This window comes from Lepidochelys kempii, chromosome 4 (genome assembly GCF_965140285.1).
Source record: "Lepidochelys kempii isolate rLepKem1 chromosome 4, rLepKem1.hap1, whole genome shotgun sequence".
Taxonomy (NCBI): domain Eukaryota; kingdom Metazoa; phylum Chordata; order Testudines; family Cheloniidae; genus Lepidochelys; species Lepidochelys kempii.
The window spans coordinates 131,926,908-131,952,869 of NC_136383.1; the positions used below are offsets into that span (position 1 = coordinate 131,926,908).

Sequence of the window (25,962 nt, forward strand, 5' to 3'; positions counted from 1 at the left end):
TAGTAATAATAATAATAATTAATAATACATACAGGAATAACAATATCTTCCATTTATAAAGCACCTTTAATCCCAAAGCACTTTACAAAGTAAAGGCCTGATTCTTCACCCATGAAGTCAATGGAAGTTTTGCTACTGATTTCAAGGGGACCAGGATTGGGCTCTTAAATTGATATTTAACATATTCAGAGGGATCCCTTCACCCATTACTAAAATGTGGCCATCTCTGTGGTAGCTGTTTTACAACTCAGAGGAAGTCCGCACAACAGTTTAGATTGGGAAATGAAGGAAAAAAAATCTTTTCAAGTTTAGAAAAATAACATGCAACTGATTTTGTGTTAGCGCTGTACTTTAACCCCTCCCCAAAAAACTAAACTGACCAACAAACAAAATGCCCTCTTAAAATCTTTCCCCTCCCCCCCACAAAACAGTCAGAGCTTTACATAATGGTATAAATTAGAAACAAGGTTACTCACCGTGGAGGAGTCACTGCTTCCGTTCCCAAGCGTAGCTCCCTCAGCACAGGTGGGTAGGTGGGTAGAAAGTTGACTAGCCCTGCCCCCATCTATGACATCACATTCTACCTCATAAAAGGTAGTGAAAGTGCTCTGAACTCCAGTCTGATTTCCGAGAGATACAGAAAAGAGAGAGTGAGAGAGAGAGCAAGAGAAATATTGTACCCTAGTGCAGAGGGGAGAAGAGGAGAAAATGTGTGCTGAAGGAGCTATGCTTGGTAAAGGAAACAGGGACTCTTCCATGGTGAGTAACCCCACTGTGCAATTCCTCTCACTTGCTCCCTTACCGCAGGTAAGAAAATTACTGAACAATTTGCTAAGAGGGGAAGAGTGAGCTATGGTCCTATATGATGAAAACTAGAAGGGCCAGGAATGGCTACCCTGTTGAACCATGATTGCACTAGAGTGGGCTAGGGAATTTGGCAGAGGGATTAAAAAGTAACATTTCTGTGTATCTTTTTAAACACTGGGAACGCACATATAAAGGTGATGTAAGCAGTTGGAATTTCACCGACTTCAATGGGAGTTACACACAAATACACTAGGGTTGAATTTGGTCCATACAGAAGTCAGAGGAGAGTTTTAGCCAACCGTTTTATAGAAATCAGATGAGAGGGCAGGGAACCTTCACTAGCATGAAAGTCCAAACATTGTGGTCAGAGAGAGTCAACTTTCTCTCACCCTGCCTGCCTGAGCTGAGAGAGCAAGTGAGGGGAATGGTAAACATTCTGGGCAAACATTTATTTACAAAGCACACTTTAAAGTTCTATAAAGTATCAGCAAAATTACACAAAGGTGATCGCTTTAGAGAGTGTATATTTTAGTCTAGTAATTACACACAATGGTACCTTCTAGACTGAAGCCAATTCTCTCAGAGGACAACTTCCCTATAACCAGAATTGTGGTTTACAAATGGGAACTTTCATTCTAATTCTCTCTAAATGGAATTTTGCTCTATCAAATTCTGTATAAAGCAGGTTTGACAATATATATTACCATTATCCATTACAGTTTTGATTTTCTTATAACCCAACAAGGCGTCCCAGCTAAAAATGTAGTATATTTACTATGGGCTAAATCTACCAGCCTCCCTCATATTGAGTAGTACCTCCATCAGTAGGTAGCCACACTGCTTCCAGAGTAAGGGACTACTCAATGTGAGCAAGAGCAGTAGAATCTGGTCTGATTTTTTTTTCTTGATGTATAAGGAATGCTCTTAAGAGTCAGGATTACAAAGTTACACTGAGCAAATACTGATATTTTCCCTTAGGATCTCAGTTGCTACAAGGATAATGTAAATTGTAATCTACCCAGGATTATTTTTCAGTTTCACTAATGATTAATGTGCATCCTCTGCTCTGCTTGTGTTGGTTTTGGTTTCCCCCCTCTTCCGCTATAGCAAAAGAAAGTCTTTTTGATTAATGGCTACTACCAATCACTTCATTTAAAAACAGAGGTCAAGGATATTGCCTCTTTATCTGAACATCTTTCACTATATTTGGAAATGCAACAGCATTTTAACATTCAAAGTAAAAATTAAAAGAAAAGAGAGAGCAAGAACAACTTTACCACCTTGATTAGCTCCTCCAATCTGGCTTGTTCTACCTATCTTAAGCAAGAGCTACTGTAACTGTAAGAGGCGAAATATGAGTTCAGGAACCCAATGCAAAACTAGGCTGCATCTGAATGATGCAAAGTGATGATGGGTGCTGTAACTTTAGGTTTATAATTGAATTAAGGATCAGGATTTCTAACCGATTCCTGGTTAAATGATGTCTTTAACCTACGTCAATGTTTAAAGAGGGAAAAATAACTTTTCTGCCTTGTAATAGGACTGGATTGAGTTACGTCCATCTGAACCTTATGACCTACTGCTAAAGGCTTTCCACATTTTGGTGAATCTTCAATCAGTTGGTGGAGACTTCATTGTTACCTTTTCTAACCAACATGGGTTATTACTAATCCTCCAAATGGACAGGGAAAATTTATCTTTTAAAGGCCTTTGAGGTAAAAGGTAACTGCTGTAATCCAATCAGGTCACAATCCATAGGATTGTCTTGACCATTGCACTATTGTTGATTTTGCCAAATGAAGTAGGAGCATATTCTAAACTCTTCAGCAGATATCAGAACTTCAGAGGCCCAAGCAAATAGTAGTTGGCATGGTAAGACTAGATTGTGTGGGGAGATGCAAATTGTCATTTAAATATTACCCTCAAATGGAAATGCCATAGCACAGAACCTTCTGATGGATGGTGATGGCCAAATAAATTCTCCACTAATAACCTATTATTAAAAATGAGGCCGTCAGATCCCACAGTGTTAGCATGGTATAAATACCTAGAAAGATTAGGTTTGATGATAGACTATTAGAAAATGTGAGAGGGCATTTCGGTTTGCACTGTGGAGACCGCACCTGGTGTACTGCTTTGGGCCACTCAGTATCGGAAAGACTTTGGTTGAAAAAGAAGAGGAAATGCAGAGAAGAGTAAAACAATAGTGAGCAGCTTGAAGGGATTGATTTAGGAGGATATACATAAAATTTGGTTAAACAGAGAACTAAGTAAGAACTACTACAATGAACTACAAACACTTGCTGGGCAGTATATTTCAGAAGAGAGAGAAATTGCTCCTAGTGTGCCAAAGAACTATAACTATGAGTAACTGGAAGAGCATATGCAAAGTTGAGTATCAAGAGGAACTAGATGAGGGCTTTTAGGTCGTCAAATCACTTCCTAAGGGAAGTGGTTGCAGCTCTGTAGCCTAACGATGCTATAAACTTAGTTCAGCTAATGATTTGACATCTTGCACCTAACTGTCTAGCAGCCAGGAGCTGGATTTGTCCAGGTTTGGTTTCACAACAATCATCTGTCAAATAAAACAACAACAAACTTGCTTAATAAGAATTTGGCAGAAGGTAATAAATGAATAGGCTCTATTCAGGCATTGGCGGGTGCCACTGAGATAAAGTTTGAATGCTTTCCCTCAAGATTGTGGACGGCTGAGAAAAATGATGACTGCTTAGAAATACCAGCCCATAGATGTGCTACTGTTCCAGCTAAGGAAGGTAAAAACTGATATACCATGAGAAACTCAATGACGACTTGGAATAAAATATCACACTCAAGGCATGTCAAGGTGCCAGGTTCATAAGGGTCAAGACAGAGACCTTAACTCCACACCCCAGAAAAAAATTCTGTTTTGCTGTTGTCGTGGATTAAGTTGGTTCTGATGGATGGATAATGAAATCCATCTCATTCATCACATGTCATATCCAAGGAATGGCCAAACAGATAATATCCCATATGACACTGGATAGAACATGCAAGTCCTGAAAGCTTTTAAAATTGGCAGATAACATGTTGAATTTAGTTATTGGTATGTACGAGAATTCTTGGTATGGTCTATTAGCTCAGCGCTGGATGCAGTCAACATACCTTTCCCAGATTATCCTAAAGATCTAATAGGGCCTTTAATGAGGGCAGGGCAAACCATTTGAATTTGTTGCCTCATTTTCCCAGTCTGTAAAATTGGGGTATTACTACTTACCCAGCTCACAGGGTATTTTGATGATGAATAAATTCATGTTCAACAGTACACAATTCTAGGCATTATCATTTTTAGGGTATTTTAGGAGGATTGGTCCTACGTCTGTGTCTTAAATCAATAAATATTGGCCTCACATATAGGGAGCTGGTTTGTAATTCAAGGCTAATGGTGTGATGTGGAGGATAGACATATGTTTTCCTTTCTCCTGAGAAATTCATGAATAAAAGCAGCCAGATTACATCTGGTGACTGGAAGAAATGACTTAAGAAGTTTGACACACAAGAGACTCTGAACTTCCCTAATGCAAAGGCTGATTTGCTGCTTTTTTCTTCCTAAAGTTATTCTTACATAGTTTGTGTGATGGAATTAAGTTTCCCTGGTGAGTTTTATTGAGTGTTTTATATGCTGTTTTAAGTATTTTCCTTCAGTATTTGTGATTAGTTGGAAAAACTGTGTGAAGTTTCTCCTTGAGGGTATGTCTTTGTGTGTGTGTGTGTATTATCCATCTGCAATGAAAGTTGTCAAGAACCGTAATTAAAGGGAAAGAGATTGAAGAGTCTAGTCTGAAGTTATTATTTCTTTAATATCACATAGAAGACCACTTAGCAGTATTTTGGAAGTGGGATTAATCTCACCACTACACAGATCAGAGTGAAATAATTGGTAGAACTGGAGTTTCACTGTATATTATCAATCAATTCTGATTTTATCCAAAAATCTCCTTCCATTACTATGTTGAATCTTTAGGTGCTCCAGGCCAGGTCTGCCATTTCCCCATGCATGCCATTTAGCTAAATGCTACACCTAAATATGGTCAGATTTAAAGTAATGGGATGGACACTCAACCCTAATTTCTGAGCTGGGGACATAATCTGGCTGCAACTGGGGAAATCTCAACTGCTGTAATGCTGGTGGACACAGATCCTAAACCTTCCACTCGCTCTCAGAGAAGGGAGCCTGATGGGGCAGGCTGGAGCCTTATTTCTCTACAGAAGTTCTCAACTGCATGGTCCTTAGGGATTATAGCCAACTGTTGTAAATCAGAGCAGCACCCAGGTTCCTCTACTTTATTGAAGGGCCAGGGTAGTTTGAGAATCAGGAAGCTGTAAGTGGCTCTTTGACATTCCCTTCTCCTCCATGCTGATCATATCATGGCACAAGAAAGAATCTAGCCTAGCATTCTAGTTATTTCATGAACAGAAGTTTTTTGATTGTCAGATTTCCTATATTTATATAATGAGAATAGTATATATTGAAATATATAGATTAGTATTGCCTTCAAATCCATAACATACTTGTTTCAGGCATCAGCTTCCAATAGATAACTTTTATTTTTTTTCCATTGAATTAAATTGCTCAGGAGTTCTTATTTTTGATATCAGGCTCTTTTTTTCTTTGAAAAACACTCTTAATTGTAAATTTCAGTAAATGTACCGTCCAATAATTCATAAAGTTACTAGTTATTACAGAATATGCACCGTACAGAGAGGAAAAAAAAAAACACTTTAAAATCCCTGTGATTCCAATCATACATGTAGGATCCTTCTAGGGCTGTCAATTAATCATAGTTAACTCAAGCGATTAACCCAAAACAAATGAACTAGAATAAAAAAAAAGCTGTGATTAATTGTAGTTTTAATCATACTGTTAAATAATAATAGAATACCAATTTAAATGTACTATCAATATTTTGGATGTTTCTCTACACTTTCAAATATATTGATTTCAATTAAAACACAGAATACAAGTTGTACACTGCTCACTTTATATGCTTATTTCTATTATAAATACACTGTAAAAAAGATAAACAAAAGAAATAATATTTTCAATTCACCTCATACAATACTGTAGTGCAATCTCTTTATCATGAAATTTATCCATTGTTATTTTTACATATAATTGCACTCAAAAACAAAACAATGTCCACTCAGCATAGGTGCTGGAACTAGGGGTGCTCCTGTACCCCCTGGCTTGAAGTGGTTTCCATTATATACAGGGTATACAGTTTGGTTCAATGGCTCTCAGCACCCCCACTATACAAACTGTTCCAGCACCCCTGCGACTCAGTGCTACCCTTTGTTCAGCCAATCGCTAAGACAAACAAGTTTGTTTACATTTACGGGAGATAATGCTGCCCACTTATTATTTAAAATGTTACCTGAAAGTAAGAACAGGCATTCGCCTGGCACTGTAGTAACCAGCGTTGCAAGGTATTTACATGCCAGATCTGCTAAACATTCATATGCCCCTCATGCTTCAACTTGTACAGTGCAAATATTTGTAACAAAAAAGAACAAAGTGAGCACTGTACACTTTGTATTCTGTGTTGCAGATTAAATCAATATAATTGAAAATGTAAAAGAATACAAAGATAAGTATAATTAATTTAAATTGATATTTATTATTGTTTAACAGTGCATTTAAAACAGTGATTAATTGCAACTATTTCTTTTAAATCTCACGATTAATTGAGATTTTTTAAACTGTCTGGCAGCCATAGTTCCTTGTACTATATTCACCGTGATTTAAATTAGATGCAATTACTAACAAACAGAAAGTAGGAATCTTATTATCAATAGCTATGAATTGTGATTAGGAAAAGATTACTATTGTATTTTAAAAAGCAGATGGGAGGACATTCTGTATAAAACATACTGCCGAAAGAGATTTCTTCCAAATCTGAGAGATCAACTGGCCAAGCAGCCCAGCACACAGAGGTCTAAATAAATTTTGGTTTATCAGTCTGTTTTCAAGGGTTTATTTCATGTATTATTCTTCTGTTTAAATTCTAATTCAGTAGTAAAACATACTCAGTTAGTGGCTGGAAACAGGAATATTTAGTTTAGATTCATGATGCTCTCAAATGAAAAGTAGGTGACAGTCTTGGCGGTCTACCAAATCGCTCATTGAGCAAGCTGTCTTTCTTTCACATAATGCTAAACTGTTACCCAGTTAAAGAAAGGATTAAATTGCTGTAGGAAACACAACAGTGGACATCAAGCTCCTGACACAAACATGAAATAAAACTAAATGCAAGCTCACGGCCAAACTGTATAGTAGACTTTGTGCTGTGAATAGATCGGTTTCAAACCGTGAAAGGAGAGACCAGAACTACTGGTTGTTTTCTCCATAGCAATAAGGGAACATACAGGTCAGTTTTGACGTAATGATATATTTTGATACATCTGCTGGAACACCGAGAAAAGAAGTACCCCAAACTTTTGTGAAACTTGGATTTTGAGCTGGATTTAAACTTCATAGATTACACCCCTTTTCAACAACAACAACAACAAAAACAACAACAACGTGCTAATGCCTGTTGTGAGGCCATGTATCTGTAATTGACATTTACTTCAATGGGAGAAATGTGGAACTGCACCTCATAAAAGTTAGTCCATCTTAAGGGTGATTCCTGTTTATCAGGCAATAGCTGCACTTTGCACTGAATAAACTCTCTGGCTGAAGACTGAGGAAATGAACTCTGAAGTTGAGGTGCTTATTATCCCAGGATATTGTAACTACTGATTAATAAGAAATGCCTACTACTACTAATAATAATAATAACAACAATTAATAATGAGGCTGTCAAACTTATTATTTATTATTATTATTATTATTATACAGGATTTTTATTTGTAAATATTCAAAAGTTTGTATGCTAAAGTACAAAACCACATGGGCTGCAATAAGAAACAAAGCAGGAGATTAAATTCTGGCCACATTGAAGTCAATGGGAATTTTGCCTCCCTCACTGCAGAATCTCAGAGCCCAGCCCAAACCCAAATGTCTACACTGCAATTAAATGGCCCATATCCTGAGCCCTATGAGCCAGAGTCAGATGTCATGGGCCAGCCGTGAGTGTTTAATTGCTGTGTAGACATACCTAGTGAGGCCAGGATTTGACTCAAGATCTTTAGCAGGTATTTAAAAATCATTTTGGGCATTTCAGCCTCTATTCCCCTATTTCCTTATTATTTTATGTCTCTCCCTTTATATCTTCCTTGCCTCCCTATGCTTCCCTCACTCCAGGTTAATAAGGCTCTTAATCACAGAAGAGCTCTCAAATACGGTTTTCTTAGACTGTGTTTCAAAACTCAACTGGGAGACAGGGAGTTGGAGTCTCACAATCTAAACATAAACCTACTGATTCAGATCACCAGCTGGTATAAATCAGCACTCAGCACAGGCCATTGAAACACATGGAGTTACACTGATTTACACCAGTGGAAGACCTGATGTATGAGATTTACCTGGGGAAAAGTGTCTTGTTGATCGGTAGGCAGAGAACATCTTGGGATGGAAAGATCAAGGGAGAGATGGAAGGGAAGTTAAGGGAGAAAGGATTGAGAGAAAGGGGGGGAATGATTTAAAGGGCTCTTTCCTCTTATTGAAATAATTTCCCTTTCAGGAGTTTGACAGCCTCATTTTCTTTGCTTTTTGATATACTTTTCAGCCTATCTGTAGGTAAGTCAATGATACCAACGAAATCTTCATATATGAGGTTATGTCATATTGATGGAGAGAGAGAGAGAGAGAGAGAGACTGGGCGTGTTCTTAGGTTTGAATGTAAAATACACTGCACTACAAGTATCTTATTGAGAATATAAAGAAATAGAAATTTCACCGAAAAGGCATACACCATATTATGCAATAACTTCAACATATCACATAAAATGGAACACATTTTCCCTTGCCAGAACAGAATTAAGGTAATCGGAACAGAGTATTTATGTCTCTCAGGTTCTATTCATTTTATATTTATTCACTGTATTTGGAAACATGGATTAACATTCCTAATAAAGTAGAAAGTCAAGCAGAGTTTGTATTCCCCAGAACCAGTGGTTCTGAAATCACAGCTAAACTTCTGGATGAGGGAAATGGTGAATTATACGGTGACTCCTTGTAAATACAGATGTATGTTATAGTTCCATCTCCTCCAAAATTTGTAAATGTCAAGTGCCAGGGTGATTGTTACATCACAAAAATTAATTGAACATAATGCTACACATCAGTTTCCTGCAATAGTGAATGGTTTGGGGACCACGAACTCTGGATTTCCACTGCACTTTCAAGATCATTGTACTGTATGCAAGTTGCCAAATAACTGTTGTTCTTTTTTATGCAAATAAAGTAGTATTTATTTGCAGCTGGCTATCCAAGAGAGAATGAAGAACAAGATGGAAGCAGAAGTGGCAAGTGGATAAGTAGGCTACAGATGCAGATGTGGATTTGGACATCTGATCTCTGGATAGTCCCGAGGTCGGCAAAAGAACATACAGTACCCAGCACTTAAAGATGTAAAGCATGTTTTATGCTACCAGAAAAGCAGTGGATTCATTTTGATTCACCAAGCTCTAAGATATCAGTCTCAAAAAGGAATGTACAAAAGATCAACTTTCTGCACCATCTCCATTAAGTCTATGACGGAGTAACAACTGAAGAAACAGATACGGCAAGCTTAGGTTTCTGCCAATGCCATTAACACTGTCTTTGGAGTCAACTCAAAAGCTAGTAATTTGAATGGCTGAAGTTAGCATTGCTTTGTACTGCAAGTGAATGCAAAAAAAGACAATGGTGATGAAGCCTGGGAAGCAGCAGATGTTAACAATGCCAGCTTGGGAATGAAGAAGTCAAGCATTCAGTCACTTAAATTTCACAGTGTATGATGATGTTTCAATACAACTGTATGTCAGAGGTTCACAATGGCCTGTTCAACATCCACGTACAATAAATAAAGAGAACTGGAAAAGAAATAAACACAAGCACAAAAGCCAAGCTGAGAGAAGATCTAATTTGGGCAATTGTTATAGATGGATGGGTGTGAAAGCTAAATGGGTATGGAAAGCCGGACTTGTATGGCAGCAGGTAAGATAAGGTCTGAAGCATTTGGTATGTAGTACACTTGTCAGTGATATAAGGAAAGATCACTCATTCAACACCAGGAACATGAAAAGGGATTTTCATTGCTGTGGGAAGATCAAGGTGTTAAAATTACACTACTTTGTACATCTGCCAAGAGTTGGAGACCATCTGCAGGAGAGGCACAGGTGGAGTACAGTGCAGCAGCTTCCTTCTAGGACTGCATGCATGCTTTCGAAATAATAGTTCCAAGTAGCCCAGCCAAGTTTTAAAGCTGCATACTGTGCTTTGCAAAAAAATCATTGTTTTATATCTATATTGAACAAAAGGGCATATGTTTTGTTCTCAGTTAGCTTTCAGAAAGCCCACTGATTTCCCTTGGGGGCGTATGGATAAAATAGAGGGCAAAGCATGTCCCAGAAGTCCTCAAATTTGATTGGCTTTAAACAATGAGAGGTTTTTGTTTGTTTTTTTTCTCCCCAAAATGGCATTTTCAAACAAACTTATCCAAAGTTTTCCCAAATCCCTGTCATCTTGAAAGCACAGTGGGGCTCAGGGAATATAGTATACACTGGTATATGCAAGAGGGAATACAGCATACACACAGTCTATATGCAGCTTGGGCAGTGACCAAACTGTGGTTCGGCCAAACCTACTGTGAGCAGCATAAAGAAAAAAAATCATGAAGAGCAGGAAATGCTAGTACTTTTTGCCACTGGTCTCACAGAGACAGATGGCTCAAGGTGAGGTGAAGGGGAGAAAACATCTTTTAAAATGCAGCAAAAACAGTTTATGTTCTGACTGCCTCTACACATTTCTAATCTGGGCAACAAATGTCTGGTGATTGTGGATAAAACATTTGCATATTCATTAAAAATTACTGGAACAAGCAAATGGAAGGAATTAGAATATGTATTTTTTTAGGTTTGGCAACTGTATTTGGAAACAGCACATAAAAAGTAAAATATTTTGCTGGCCTTCCAGAGTTTTTGATAAACCTAGTATGCATTGGAACCTGAGTGAATGAAATCCTGTTAGATATTACCATCTTAACAATATGCACTCCATACAGAGCAGTGCTGGCTCCTGCTCAGAGGAGGGAAATTACCAATACTAACAAAGGAAACTAGATTTACAATAAGCAAATATACAAAAGCTCCAAATAATTATAACATTCACGGCTTGGCAATGAGTTTCTAGACTATGAAATTACCTTTCTTTTGGGGGAATGAAGATTTGACAAGGTTACTATAAACAAAGGGTAATTGGAAAATCAAATTGCTCGACACAAGTTATTGTAAGGTCTGGAATAATGGAGATAACATTTTAAGAAGCTTGCTTATGACTCACTATTATTTTTGTCTTTTACATTCTTGTCACTAAAAACACTCCGTGGCAAATTGAACCATGGGATATGTAAACTGCTAAATACAAATACCAGCTTACCCCTGATACAATAAGTTCTCCTCCGAGATTCTGCACTTCTGCCTTCACCTTGCTGCAGATATTGAGCTGGTGGCAATAGAGGGCAATGCGCTGCAGATATGCCAATAGATCCTGCTTGCAGGCTGAATCAGGGCACTGCAAGGGGGGAAAAATAAGCAACACTGATTAGATCTAGCTCAGTTTATCTGTTCATTATACAAAGGCAATCCAAGGAAACAGTAGCACTGTTGACGCCATGTTAGATTCATCCATTTCACTTAACCCTTTAGTGAGGAATTTGATGAGAGCTGAAAGCTATTCTGTACCTCTTCTATAGCTTGAGACTCATAAATTAAAATGTGAAGATAGCCTGGGTGCTTTACAAAAATAATCTCTTTTTGTCACTTACCTGATGAACTTAAAGAAAACAAACTAATCTCTGTCGATGTTTTTCTTAGGGCATCATTCAGTTTGTAATAAACATAGGAGTCTACTGATGAATAATATACGAGTCCATCTATACTGGAAGGAATTATTTATAGTAATATACATAACATTACAGAAGATACTTTCAGGCTTGCAGCCCTTAATAAGAAGGAAATGAAATAATTTGGTCTCCTTGCCTGTCTAAGCAATACTTCTCACTACTACTGGTAGGCCATCTAAAGTACTGTACCATTTTGACATATTCCTCATGACAAAAGTGTGCAGAGAAAAATTACACTAGGTCAAACTAAGTAGAATTTGTGAAGGTTTCATAATCAATATAACCAGACAAGGCCCAAGCACAACTCATTTATAGTTCATTGAAATACACTTTTACAAGGAACTGCAGCAACCCCAACAATAATCAACAGCACAATAAACAGCACCCGTAGTTACTATTCCTAGACTTGCCTCCTGAGCACAGGCCTGTATAATTCACACAAATGAACCAGAGTGAAAAGGTCCCCTTCCGAAGAGCACGTCTCCAATAAACACTTGTCAGAGCTACACAACAAAGTCCGCCTTACAATATTGTTTGACTATGGAGATCAAAGATTCAGAGACTTTTGAACTAGCTTCTTTAGGTCATTAAAATGCTACATTCAATTTTCCATTTTGGAGAGTAAAACCACCACATGACACCTTAAATAAACATAATCAGATTAAACACTTACAGCCCAGTGGCCCCACAACTTCTGTCTAAATGGTTATAATAGCAATGACAAATAAGGCACAAGGGAAAAATGTTTACGGTGCACTTGGATGTAAAACAACAGCACTGGTTACATACACACACTGTGGCCCCTAACTCTGAAAGCAATCACTTAGTTTGCTCCTCTGTCTTTAAGTCTAACAAATAAAAAGAGCTGAAAGAACGAGGAGTGCTTGTGGCACCATAGAGACTAACAAATTTATTTGAGCATAAGCTTTCGTGGGCTAAAACCCACTTCACTGGATGCATGCAGTGGAAAATACAGTAGAAAGATATATATATATATATACACACACAGAGAACATGAAACAATGGGCTCCATAAAGACTGGGAGTGGATGGGTCATTACACAAAGTTAAACTATTTCCCCATGCTTATTCCTCCCTCCACACACACACACACACTCTCACACAGAGTTACTCTCACCTTCTTGTCAACTGTTGGAAATGGGCCATCCTGATTATCACTACAAAAGGTTTTTTTCTCCTGCTGATAATTGATCACTCTCGTTATAGTGTGTATGGCAACACCCGTTTTTTCATGTTCTTTGTGTCTATATCTTCCTACTGTATTTTCCCCTGCATGCATCCAGTGAAGTGGGTTTTAGCCCACGAAAGCTTATGCTCAAATAAATGTGTTAGTCTCTAAGGTACCAAAAGCACTCTTTTTTTTTTTTTTTTGCTGATACAGACTAACACGGCTACCACTCTGAAAAAAGAGCTGGGAGTTCTTTGGAGACGTTAGGCCAATAGGCCATTTAATCTGTTCTGTACTTATGATAATATCATAACGTCTTCCTCTCGCATAGTTGCAATATCTTTCAAAAGTGAATTCCTAAGAGACCTTTTTTTCCTACTTGTGACAATTTAATACAGTAATATTTATCCTGCTCTTGAGGCCTATGAGCTGAAATAAATGAACTTTAAAACAATATCTCTCGAGAGCTGACAAGGCTTTACATGCAAGTACCTTGAATCAAATTAAGATGTAAGATCTCTCTCATTGGAACAGTAATTAAAAATGCCACAGTCAATAAAAAGTTTATACTCCATGTATGTCTCAAAAGTTCTGTAAAATATCACCATGGCCAAGGGATTAAAAGAGACATCTAACTCTCATATTGATTAAAGACATGGCTCAAGCCAATATTCTCTATACAAGCTGCGTGTGTTATGTACCTGACATTTATTTCTTTAAACTTTCCCACCTCAAAAACACCAGAATGAAAACTTCAAGATTATTAATGAGCATTTTACAGCTCTCTTGACAGTGGGAATTACATTAACACAGGGACAGATTTCTCGCTCCTAGGATGTATCCAACAGGAGTGGGCTCCAGAGGGGGAAATGGGCCTCCTGGGTGGAACAGTTCACATCGCCAAATCTTTGGGGATTATAGGAAAAAGCTGCAGCTCTGTGTACAGCTCTGGCCCAGAGTATCTTGCAGGATGAACCTAATGCCATTCCCATGCTCACATTAAAATCCCTGTGACCAGCAGACTTTCTCCCATTTTAAGGGGAAGACAAGGATGGTTAGAGGTCACAGCTGTAGGTTTGGAGGGGGATGATAAGGGAGGGTATCTGAGAGGATATCCTCCTCACCTACAACCCCCTCCTATGGGCTTTCCATGTGAGTGGATGATCCAGGTCCTTCTTCCCTTGGGGGCATTTCTCTGTCTTTCTGTCTGTCTGTAATGAAATAATTTTTGAATGCCACATCTCATCCATTCCAATTTTTCAGGGAATTGTCTAGGTATCAGTGGACAGAAACTCATTGGTTTTGGTGAAATTTGGAAAACTGGAAGGGCTAATGGACAACTCACAAAGGCCTCTGCATCTGGTTAGCAGGCACAGCAGTGTCGACCACCTCTGTAATGGTCAATAAAGGAAAGAACTGGTTCTGGCATCCAATATAACAATACTTCCTATCTCAGCTTTGCCCATCTGCCCAATACAGTTTAAAAACTTGACATCCTGAATGACTTATCTCTCAGACAGACAGAAAAGTAAAGAGAATAGTGTGGACAAGGGGGCACATACAGAGCCCCTAAAATGGAGGTCCCAGTATGACATGAATGGGGGCAATAAGCAATGGGGGCACACAAAGTGCCATGGCATGGCTGGAAAATAAGGGACAATGGTATGGGGTTGGAGATAGGGGACACACAGAAACCCTGAAATATGGGGGGATGGGGAAGCACATGGAGCCACTGCCATGGTGGGTAAGGGGGGCTATAGTGAGGAAGGACTGAATGAGGGGGAACATTGATTCCCTGGCATTGAGAGAGAACTGGGGACAATGGTATGAGGGATAGAGATCTGGAGGGAACACTGAGCTCCTGGAATGTGGCAAAAAAGGGAACAGGGACACACAGAATCACTGGCAGGAGGAAGGGGTGGGGTGGGGTTGTATGGAAGCCCTGAATTGGAGGGGGATGGGAGGGTGGTGCACAGGGAGCTTTGGGTGGGGGAGGGGACAGAGAAATGCAAGGAGCCCTGGCATTTGCAATGAGCTTGGGCTACAGAAGCACCAAAGTGTGTGACCTTTTTATTGCTTTTCGCCATCAACATTCTACTGCAATCATCATTTGTAGCCAAGATTCCTTTGTTCCAGATGAAGACTGTTGTAACTTCTGGGCTTTTCTGGGGTTCTTAGACTAGTTTAAAGATTTCCCATAGCATGAAAGGTACAGAAGGGTGTGCGTAATCCCCTTTTAAGTAAGGGCAACAATGAGGAGGCTGGAGTAGCTCGGGTCACCTTGGTGTTTTTATCTACGTTAGCTGATGCTATTATTACTTAGTTGGTTTGATTTCTGAACCAGTGAATTAAAGGGCTTCAGTATCAGCTTCATTCAACTGACAATGATCTTTCCAAACTGACTGGTGCTGTACAAACAGCCTGTTTTCAGCCACTAGATCACAGCACGAGTAGAGACATTCTCTAGAGGGTCCTTAAACCACACAGCTAATTTGTACTGTCCATTCAAAATGCTATTGATTGACTGATTCATATTATATATTTATTTGTTTGGGACATTACCTGATCAGCTACAGCTCGTGCCAATTTGTCCATTCTAGAGCCTGCTTCTGCAATCTTCTTGGCAGCATTAATGACATCAGATGTATTCTTCAATGGCCCTTTACCTCTGGAAAGAACAATATGGTTATACTACAATCTAATTAAATCATGACACAGCTGCAGTGTCCTAACTCAGTATATGATTATTTATTTTATGAATGCCTTCCTAATTTACTGCAACTTCACCTTGGACTTAACTACTAATTATACGTTAGCTTGATTAAGAAACGGGTCTGCTATATTTCCTTTCACATACAAAATGCCTCGCTAGCAGGTTAATTTGATGGTGCCTTCAAGCCCATGAACTATGTTTAATAGTGTGCGCATTTTTAAGTGCTCATTAGGAAAATGTCCTTGCAGGAATACAAAACTTTTTAAAAATTCTGTTATTCCCAGACCAGCGCTTAACACCAAGTCTGACAAGTCTAGTGCAGAAATGTCACATTAGAAATCTCTTCTCTTAGATTTCTGTCATAAAGCTGCTAAACTACCTGAGGCATAATTCAGTTGCGCTTAAATCCTGCTTGATTTTTTAAAAAAAAACTTTACTACTAATTTGTCTCTCTTGATATTTGTGAGATGATGTAAAAGACACAAGTTCTTACAAATAATGACACCACCTAATTCTTTTATAGTGATTTTCACCTGCACATCCCAAAGTGCTTTAAAAAGGAGGTCCGTATTCCCATTTTACACATGGGGAAACTGAGGTGCAGGAGGGGAAGTGACTTGCCCTAGGTCACCCAGCAGACCAGAGGCAGAACCAGGAATTGTACGCTAGTCTTAAGTCCCAGTCACCTTAACAGTGACTGCCTATGCTTTGCTGTCAATTATATCAAGAGATCAGCACATCTGGCAGTAACACACTCCAGATATTTGGGAGTTATTCCATTTTAACACCACTGAAGCCACTGTAGGCAAAGGAGATGCAAAGGGGTTTTGTTTGTTTGTTTGTTTGTTTTTTAGTGGAAGATGTTAAAGGAGACTTTATTGAATCTGGTGTAAACAGATGCACTACAGTCCACTTTGACTTTTTTTTAATTTACTCCAAACATGATAGTGATTTTAGTCTCATTTTCACATTATTTCTCATCTTTCGATGTTAGAAACATCCAATTACCAAACTTTCAGTTTGACGATTAAGGTATTAAAACTTATGCAGCATGTGGTAGAGAAACCTTTGTATTCTGGTCCCCTGAGAAGTTATTAGATCATCACCTCTCCCTTCCAGAACTGATAGTGAGGCATGAGGAACTTTTCATTCTGCTTCAGAAAAGAGAGGTGAGAGATCCAGACCAAAAAGAGATTTTTTTTTATGTCCCTGTCATGAAGGGTTTAGAGGGATTTTACACTCCTTTCCCATGAAAGATGGGCAGGGGGCTAGACATATTGTAGGGGGAAGAGAAACTCAGCTCTCTAGAGAAAGATCCCTACATGATTCTTCTGCCTAAGGAAATGATTTTTTCCCTTTCGAGTGCAGAAAGGAAGAATAAGGCCACAGTGGGTTTGGGATTTTTGTTTGCTTGGTTGGTTGTTTTTTGCCTTGCAGAAGTGTGGCAAAACATATCCAAAGCATGAGCTTTTGTCATTCGCTCCCCAAGACAGCAGGGATTGTAGCACTGCATAGATAACTCTAACTTTAGGAGGGTGCGTTTAATCTCTTGTAAAATGGTCCCCCTAGTCTGATTAACAATGTGACTGGATATAAACAAAAATGATTTTGTTTAAATGATAACATTAATTAATAGCCTTTTGATGCACTGTAATTAGAAAAAATATTAAAGCAAGGAAAAAAGTCATTGTTATTGTCAAGTCCTGATGAAAGTTACTTCTGGATGAAATCAAGGGCTGCTTTTTTAAAGAAATTCAGTCATGAGAATGAATTCAGTGGATTTTTTGCCATTATTTTTGATTGACATTCATTGCGATGAAATGTTGAAAGTTCAGCAAGCCTTATGCATTTTGACTCGTGTTAGACAAAAGGCCATTTGAGGGCCTAACAGGTCACACATTATCCTTGCTGCACCACTTCTGCTGAAATTAAAGATGCGCAAATAACTAACAAAACCATACATCTTAAATGGTGAACTGTCCAAAATAGCCAGGTGAAAGGAACTATTTGGGCATGTCAGTAACCTGTGCGCTTTAAGCTGGCTTTATGTCCCCCCCAACCAACAAGTCACTAAGGAGTCTCAAATATAAATGTGTGTGTTTGATGTTCTGGCCCGCTGGTAGGAAGTAAAGCACCTCTGTAACTGATTTCACTGGGGCTACTCATGTGATTAAAGTTACGCAAGTGGTTAGGTGCTTTGCTGAATCGGGATGGAATTGCTCTTGTGCTTAAGTGCTTTGGTGAATTGGTGTCTTAATACTGAACAGTGTTTAAACAATATTGAAGATCTCCTTTGTGTTAAAAGGCAAATACACAGGGCAGTGATTATAGAACCAGCAATATTAGAATTGCTACAGACACATTACTTAAACATAGTAAATACACTCAATGTTCCTTAAACACCATCATAAAGAAATGATGCAGGGTTTCAGAGGAAGCTCTCAGTCCAAATGCTTTTGTGCTTACCTAGTAAAGTCTGTCATTTCCATCATAATCATGCACATCTGCTTTGCCAACACAATGATGTCATTACCACTGTCGTCCCACTTGGCCACCTCAGCATCCAATTTGCTCTTTTCTTGGTGGAATATCTCTACTTGCTCCGCAATCTTAGCCTTCTCCTCCTGGGGCAGTTGAGCCATGATAGCCTGGATAAAACAGAGTAGTTGCCCATGAAAAAAGGAAGCTAGAAATCATTTTAGTTTCTAAGGGTCTAAACTGGCAAGGTGCTGAGTGCACACAACTTCCAGTGTCTTCAGAGGGAGCTGAGGATGCTAAATCCATCACAGCTGAACTCAGCACTTTTTAGGATAGGATTTTAATTCTGAAAGCTGTAAAGTGAAATGTTTCAGAGTAGCAGCCATGTTAGTCTGTATTCGCAAAAAGAAAAGGAGTACTTGTGGCACCTTAGAGACTAACCAATTTATTTGAGCATAAGCTTTCGTGAGCAAGTGAGCTGTAGCTCACGAAAGCTTATGCTGAAATAAATTGGTTAGTCTATCTAAGGTGCCACTAGTACTCCTTTTCTTAAAGTGAAATGGTGCAGACAGTTTCTTCAGAAAGGATAATTTCACACCGAACAAAGAGACTCCCGGGGACTCCATACAGAATAGCAGAAATCAATCAAAGCTTATAGTGCCAGACGCTTACCTGGTGCAAATCAACATAGCTCTACTCACTTCAGTAGGGTTACACTGATTTACACTAGCACAGGATGTGGCCCCGGCTACAGTGAAATCTGCCATAAATGAGTCCAGTTGTTTTAAGTGGACCAGATTGTTTAGAATAAGTTATAGCATAACCACATGACAAGCAAAATTGAACTGGAAACCTCACAGGTGTGCTTCAGAATGGTCTCTTAAAACAGTGGTTGCCTGTTAAAGATGGTCTTTAGAACTGATTTCACTCTCAGAGCATTCACACTATTAAACATTTTTAAATTAAAATCTATGCATTTAATAACAGGGTCCAAATTTTTTTATCACTACATCAGCTATTTCAAGAGTAACTGCAACATATTCCTGTAAAACAAGGGATTTTTAAAGTCCTTATTAAATCTTTGCAAGTTTAAAGACTGTACATCTATGACATTGCAGACTGAAGAGGGTGGGCCGAAGCCACTACAATTAAACTAAAAGACAGGATTTTTTTATTATATCTAAAACTTTAGACACATGTAAAATGAAGGAAATACACACTAACAGGCAGCCCCGTAGTTTGACTGAGCGTCAAACACCTCCACCTCTCCATATCTCACTGTCAGTCAGAAACACCCTGGCTTTCTACTCAACTTGAGGTTGAAATAAGCCATGGCATGCAAGGGAGTATGTTTAAAATGAACGGAATGAACGTACCTTTCAATAACATTTAGTGGTTTAATTAGTTCTTGGATGATATGCAAAATGGCACTAAATAGGTTGATTCTAATTTGCCTTGACTATCAACAAAGGAAAAGGAAAATTACCAAAAAAATGGCAAAATTATGGAAGTTACTTTTGAAGATGAAATGGACACTTCCAACAATGATTCTCAAGATGAGATACTATTTGGCTTCAGGGTTCTGAAGACTGCATTATGCATTTAATGGGGTGTGACACATTTAAGTGTCATTAAATTTTTTCTTGTTTATGTCACTTTCAATCAGATGAAGTCTTTCTCTACATATTCTTACAATGCTCTTGGCTTTTAAAAATTCACAATTGACCTTTTCCAAAACTGGAATTAAAAAAGGTTATCTATAAACAGTAGATCAGAAAATGAGAAATTTGCAAGTTAATCAAATTAAAATTCAACACATGAGTTTTAATTAGGCCTTATCAAAGTAACTCAGTGGTTTCAAATGTTAACACATTAGTCTTTCCACAGAGAAATGCAGTGTAAGTTAAACTCTCTCTCTTTCTCCCCCTCCAGCCCCCTCTAAACACTCTAGAACTGATGAATTCATTGTAACTAATGGGATGTGAAAATAAAGATCTGTATTATCAGGAAGCTAAGAAGACCAAACTGTATTACTTGTGTTTGGTTCCTGTCTTCGTGGACAGTCTAACCTGACCTTCTCAGTGCTGGTTCAGTATGTCTTAATGACTCTGTTTCGGTTGCTGATGCCTTTCTAAGGAGCCATACCCAGCAGCAAATGCAGATTGTATATTCAAGTTTTATCTCCCTTCAAAGACAGACACCAATCCTTTCCACTGAAATGCTAATAGCTTTTATGGAGTAGGCATATTATACAAATCTATTATAGCCTCTAACTAAAATCCTAACTTTTCTCCAACAAACAGTCCTATATGGCATCCCCCAGGAGGCTGAGTACAGGGGTGCTGGAAAAGGAGAGTCCAAGGGGCCATTGCCCCATCACTTTTGTCCTGCCTCAAGGGTGAGTGATGGGGGGGGAGTGGGCAGACAGGAGGGAGCGGCGAGCGGGGCCTTGGGGGAAGAAGCAGAGCAGGGGCAGGACCTCTGGAAGAGGAAGAGCGACAGGGCCACCATGGTGGTGCCAGTGGCCCCCCTACATCTCGGGAGCCTCCGGAGCTCCTGGCTGACTAGCTGCAGCTCAAGGGGTCACTCAACACAGTGGCTTTTGCGGCTTATGCTCATCACACTGATCATAATCATCTCATTTTCACCTTGTCTTCCTTCTGATGCTGTTGTATCCACCCATTGGATCTTGTCTTATACTTAGACTGTAAGCCCTTTGGGGCAGTCACTGTCCGTTATATTTTTGTCCAGCATCTACCACAACTGACAACCACAATAATAACTATAATAGGATTTGAGATTACTCAATTGCTAGCTGGATTAGGCCCTTAATAAGGATGCTATGATTGTCTCTATTTCTCTTCATCTAAATCTATTTTTTTAATTCTAATTTTAATTACTGAAAGAGCAGCATGATCCCATTGCCCCAGGTTTAGCTATGAAAGAAATAAGGACAGAATCTGAATCCACTAAAGAGCACCAGGAAACTTTTCACACTTGAGTTTATTTCAGCACTCAGTTTTTCTGCATGCATTAAACATTATGTAACACTCTTTTAACCATAAAAACCTCTCACATATAACTGCCATGGTCCCTGGGCAGGCTGCCTCTTCTGAGACCCTTTGCCAGTCCCCTAAGTGCTCCCCTTTCTAGTGACAGGCCTGTTCCTCTACCTCTCTTTGGAGGGGACCCTGTGATCTGACCACTCTCTGACAGGGTCTCTAGGGTCCAATCTTCCTGGTTACCAACCACAATACATAGCAGGCCTAACAGGTTTGGCACCTGCCAATGTTTTTCTCCAGCACCCGGTGGGCAGCAAGAGCATACAGTGTCACAGAAACAACTTTTTTTTTTTTTTAAAGTAAGATTTATTTGCCAAAAGGTTCACAGCACTCAGACATGGATATAAAACAGAGAGCTCTGCGTGCCCACTATTTTACCTACATTTGGCGTTCCCCTCAAGGTAGACATGACATAACCTCAGTGCCTCTGTTCTCCTGGGGACCAGGTTACAGCCTGCTTGCTGCAGACCCTGCTCCTCCTTCAGTCTGTGTCAGCCTGCAGCAGCTGAGAGCTTCCCCCTTCCTTTCAACATCTTTTGCTCTCCAGATTCTCAGCCTTGGCAATCAGCTAAGCAGGGTTGGGACCAAGAAGTTGCTGTCGCTAACCTGGCTATGGTGTTTTGGTGTTTGTTGGGATGCTCCCCGTCTGGGCTATTGTGTTTCCAGTTTGGGTCCCCTAATAGCTCTCTTTTGATCCATCTGACAAGTAAGTAACCCACCATAAGCAAACATATAGAGGGATGCACAATAGTAATAAAAATAAAACAGAGATTTTCCAGTTCTCCACAATGTCTCTTTACTGCTTCTGTACCAGGTTAAAAAAGGGGAGGATTTTAAACTCTCTTTCCAGTCAAATACATGTTCATGTGGTGTGTTAACAACATAGTAGTCACTGGATTTCTTATCTGAACTGAGGAGCCTACTTAGCAAAAGGTAAACATTAATCAGAGGGTGGAATAATCCTGAGGGTCACCCAACTTCATTTCTCCAGCATCTCTGACCCCTGAAGCACTTGTCCACTCCATTTGCAATCACCGTGCCTACGCTAAGGTCACAAATCACAATGTCTCCAGTTTATCATGATATAATTACGCTGGTAAAATTACATTGAGTCAGTAACAAATGTCTTCAATTACAATTAGGTTACAGAGACTACTCAGCACCTTAAACAGCTTTCCTAGACAAGTCAGCACACTGAGAAACATAACAAATGTAAGATATCTTCAGATACTGCACATTGTGCCCTTACGTTGGTTTGTTTGTTTTAAATTTCGTGAATACTCTCTGCTACAGTACATTCCAAATGTGCAAGGCCTTTTACTATAGTTCTAGCTTGAGCAAATAACGGATACAAGACATCACATAATCCTGACAAAAATCATACAAGAAACTTGGCCCAAATGTACTGCAAGTGAAAAGACCTAAATAAATATCTATGCCTGAAAACCAAAATTCCCAGCCTTCTTGCTGAAGTGACCCCCAAAATTTTAAATCTCCCAATTTGCTTTCAGAGGCATACCTTTTCATTTGGAGCTGAATACAGAGTTGACGGGGTACACGGATTTTATACTCACCCTTGCACTCTGCCCAGCAATAAGCTGGTCATCCTCAGTCTGAACACTCGTTCGGCTGCGGACATCATAATCTTCTTGTTCAAAGTCTGAATCATCCTCTAACTCTTCAGGGGTCTAGAAAAAGAGAGAGAAATAGAGAGAGGAGAAGGCAGTGATGACGAGCTTATAAAAGATACAGACAAACTCCAGTGTACAGTAAGTTCTTATTTCATCGACTACCTGCCCAGGAAACACTGTTTCTTTTTTTCTTTTAAATTAACTTGTCTGCCCAGGCAGTCAGGTCCTGAAATTGAATTGTCCTCAGAATTAAGTTGTTCCAACTCTGGTTTCTTTCACATTCATCATCGCCTTGCTGTGATTTCTCTTAACTCAGTTAACATGATGAATGCAGTCTCATGAACGCATATCTTTTGGATGTATTCGCCGCCGAAATGCAATATTTCAAAATAATGCTAATTGGTCTATAAAGGGAGACTAATACTATTAGAGTGCCAGAACACCCTGCCTAATCTTCAAGAGAGAAAGTAAGTACCTGGGAAAAGGTAACCAACAGACTGGTAGAAAAAGAGAAGTCCTCAAAGCAAATGTAGATGATCTGGTCAATTATTTTTAAAGCAGGTATAAAGTTTTGAAACATGCCATCTTGGTGGTGATGGAAACTAAACACTCTGCATAGTCCTAGGCCTTTGTAACTTCTTCCCCAGGTCCATTGAGTGAAAGATTGTTAGCTTTCAGGGCATGCTGCAAGATACACCTTTTCTCCCTTGCCCAAGAGAATTGGGTGTTGGACAGGGCTGAGCAGTGGTGGTGTGAGCTCTGTTGGGGGTCACGTGGGGAAACCAATTAGTTTTTGTTCTATTTATGTTGTCACTAGGTCCTTTGATCTAGTGACTGATGGAGCTATTTATTTATTAGTGTAGTTTTCCAATTTGTTTTGCATTGGATGGGTGCTCTTGTATTGTAGTTTGGGGGGAAACACAATGACTAAATAAAAATATAGCAATACATTATTAATATTAATAATTAAACAATACAAATATTTAACAATATATTGAATAGTTAATAATATTGCTAGGAGCTACTCTATCCAAATAAATAATCATAATAACAATATAAACAGAGAGATCACAGGTGTCGCCCATTCCCAACTTCTGGCAAACAGCCTAGGGACACCATCCCTGCCTATCCTGGCTAATAGTCATTGGTGGACCTGTCCTCCATGAACTGATCTAGTTCTTTTTTGAACCCTGTTATAGTCTTGGACTTCACAACATCCTCTGGCAAGGAATTCCACAGCTTTATTGCGATTGTGCTTCCTGTATGGTTATGTGCACATGACAAGAAGAGGCCATCTTCATTTGACTTTTAGAGTGTGAATTAAATATGAGATTTGACGTTGAGCTCTGAAGGAAGAAATACAGTATGACAGTATAGATATGAAACTTTGGCAGAATCACTGAAGGGATGCATGTACAATTAGTGTATGTAACAGGTTACACAGAAGATAAAGTGGAGGTGAAAATATAAATTGTCTTTTCTTTTCTACTACTGGGGAAATTGTTGAATGCTATCCATCATTATAAAATCCCACTGTCTGGTTCTGTTAATATTGTATGTGCTACAGTCATCTCTCAACTGCCTAACAGCTAGACTGTGACATTAAAATCTGCCCTCAATAAGGGACAATGTGTAGCAGATCCAGTCTAGGAGCAAACCAGAAAAGGACTTGTACCTCAAAGTCCAGCTCTTCATCAGCTCACTCCTTGCTCTAAGTGCTTTTCATGAATCAATTTATTTCACACCCACCATGCACTCAGCTAGCTATTGTGGCTGTCAAATAGAGGGTGGAGCCAGAGCTCCTCCTCATTCCTGCTCCTCTCAGCTCCCTCTACTCCCAGTTGCTCACAGGTGACAATACTGGTCAAATAGTCTCTCCTCTACTGCCCACAGCCAAAGTTGCAATCTGGGCAAGGTAGTAAGGGGGTCTTGTAACTACCCTATGCAGCCAGGAAAGGGCTGTGCTAATCCAGCCCTGAGAGAACAGCCTGGGAGAACAAACAAAACAATGTGGACAAATGACATCAATTTAGGGCACAGGAGGAAGTCTGTGAAAGAGGTAAGGCATACTCAGAAAGCTCTGCATTTAAGTGGTTTACACCTAAGAAAGCATTCTGAAACAAAACACAGCCGTTGCTTTAAAATCTGATATTTGTTGTCTTACAAACCACAGTACTCAAAAGAGGGAAAAACATCCAATTTGGTTTAGGTGGTGAGCTTAGAAAAAACAACCCCTCGCCCCGCAAAAAAAACCAACAAACCGTTATCATGCAAAAGAAGGGACACTTTAATAGAGGTATTTTTGTGTAACAATATTCTACAGTAGTTATATGGAACCTAAATACCTCCTCCATGCACAGCTCAGATCTAGCCCCAAGCTAGCTTTACACATCCATCCCATTTTCTGTTAAGGTTTTCAACTCTGGAGGATGAAATGTCCTCATTTTCTGCTGAAGCTGATTCTTTTCTGCATTAAGATCAACAATAGCAATCAGCTGGTTTTAGGCCCACATTCAAAATGATTGGCATGCTTTGGAATGTGCCCAACTTCACACCCACCACGTCAGGTATGCACAAAAGGGTGAATGCACTTTTGAAAATTGGGGCCTAAAACTGACTAATCAGCTGACTCTTTAGTTTGTTATTTACTATTGCAACATTGCTTTCCCGCAGCCTGATCTCTTAGGTATACCGCCGGATGCTAACTAGCTCTTCAATTTGCTTGGAGACAAGGCACAGGGATACAAACCACACTTTTATAAAACACATATTTTGACTTTTAAAGTACATGCCTTAGGCAGGGTCTTACAAAAAGTGTCATGGGGTCTTTAATGTCTGTGCACAGCAGACAGGATCTTGTTTTTAAAAACTAATCTTCGAGGCTCACAACAGTGTCTGGAACTCAATTAGTTTACTTTGGAAGAATGAAGGACTGATTAAATCCTGTCAGGACTTGAACCTGTTGCTATTGTAACACTGACAGACCCTGGTTGTCAGTGGGCGGGATCGAACCTGGGACCTCTGGAGCTTAGTGCATGAGCCTGTACTGCATGAGC

General features: G+C 39.3%; 1 protein-coding gene across 10 annotated transcripts in view; it reads right to left on the bottom strand.

Moving 5' to 3' along the window:
- CTNNA2 (catenin alpha 2) overlaps nt 1–25,962 on the bottom strand; it is a 783,540-nt gene that overhangs the window by 26,348 nt on the left and 731,230 nt on the right. For 8 of the 10 annotated variants that reach the window (XM_073342921.2, XM_073342914.2, XM_073342915.2 and 5 more), the window contains 5 exons: nt 22,850–22,963; nt 18,202–18,383; nt 15,585–15,690; nt 11,369–11,503; nt 477–620 (listed from right to left, as the gene is read on the bottom strand). In XM_073342921.2, the coding sequence (XP_073199022.2) occupies nt 477–620; nt 11,369–11,503; nt 15,585–15,690; nt 18,202–18,383; nt 22,850–22,963 (681 nt within the window). The remainder of the gene's footprint in view (nt 1–476; nt 621–11,368; nt 11,504–15,584; nt 15,691–18,201; nt 18,384–22,849; nt 22,964–25,962) is intronic. The other 2 variants (XM_073342920.2, XM_073342913.2) reach the window with 1 other exon arrangement.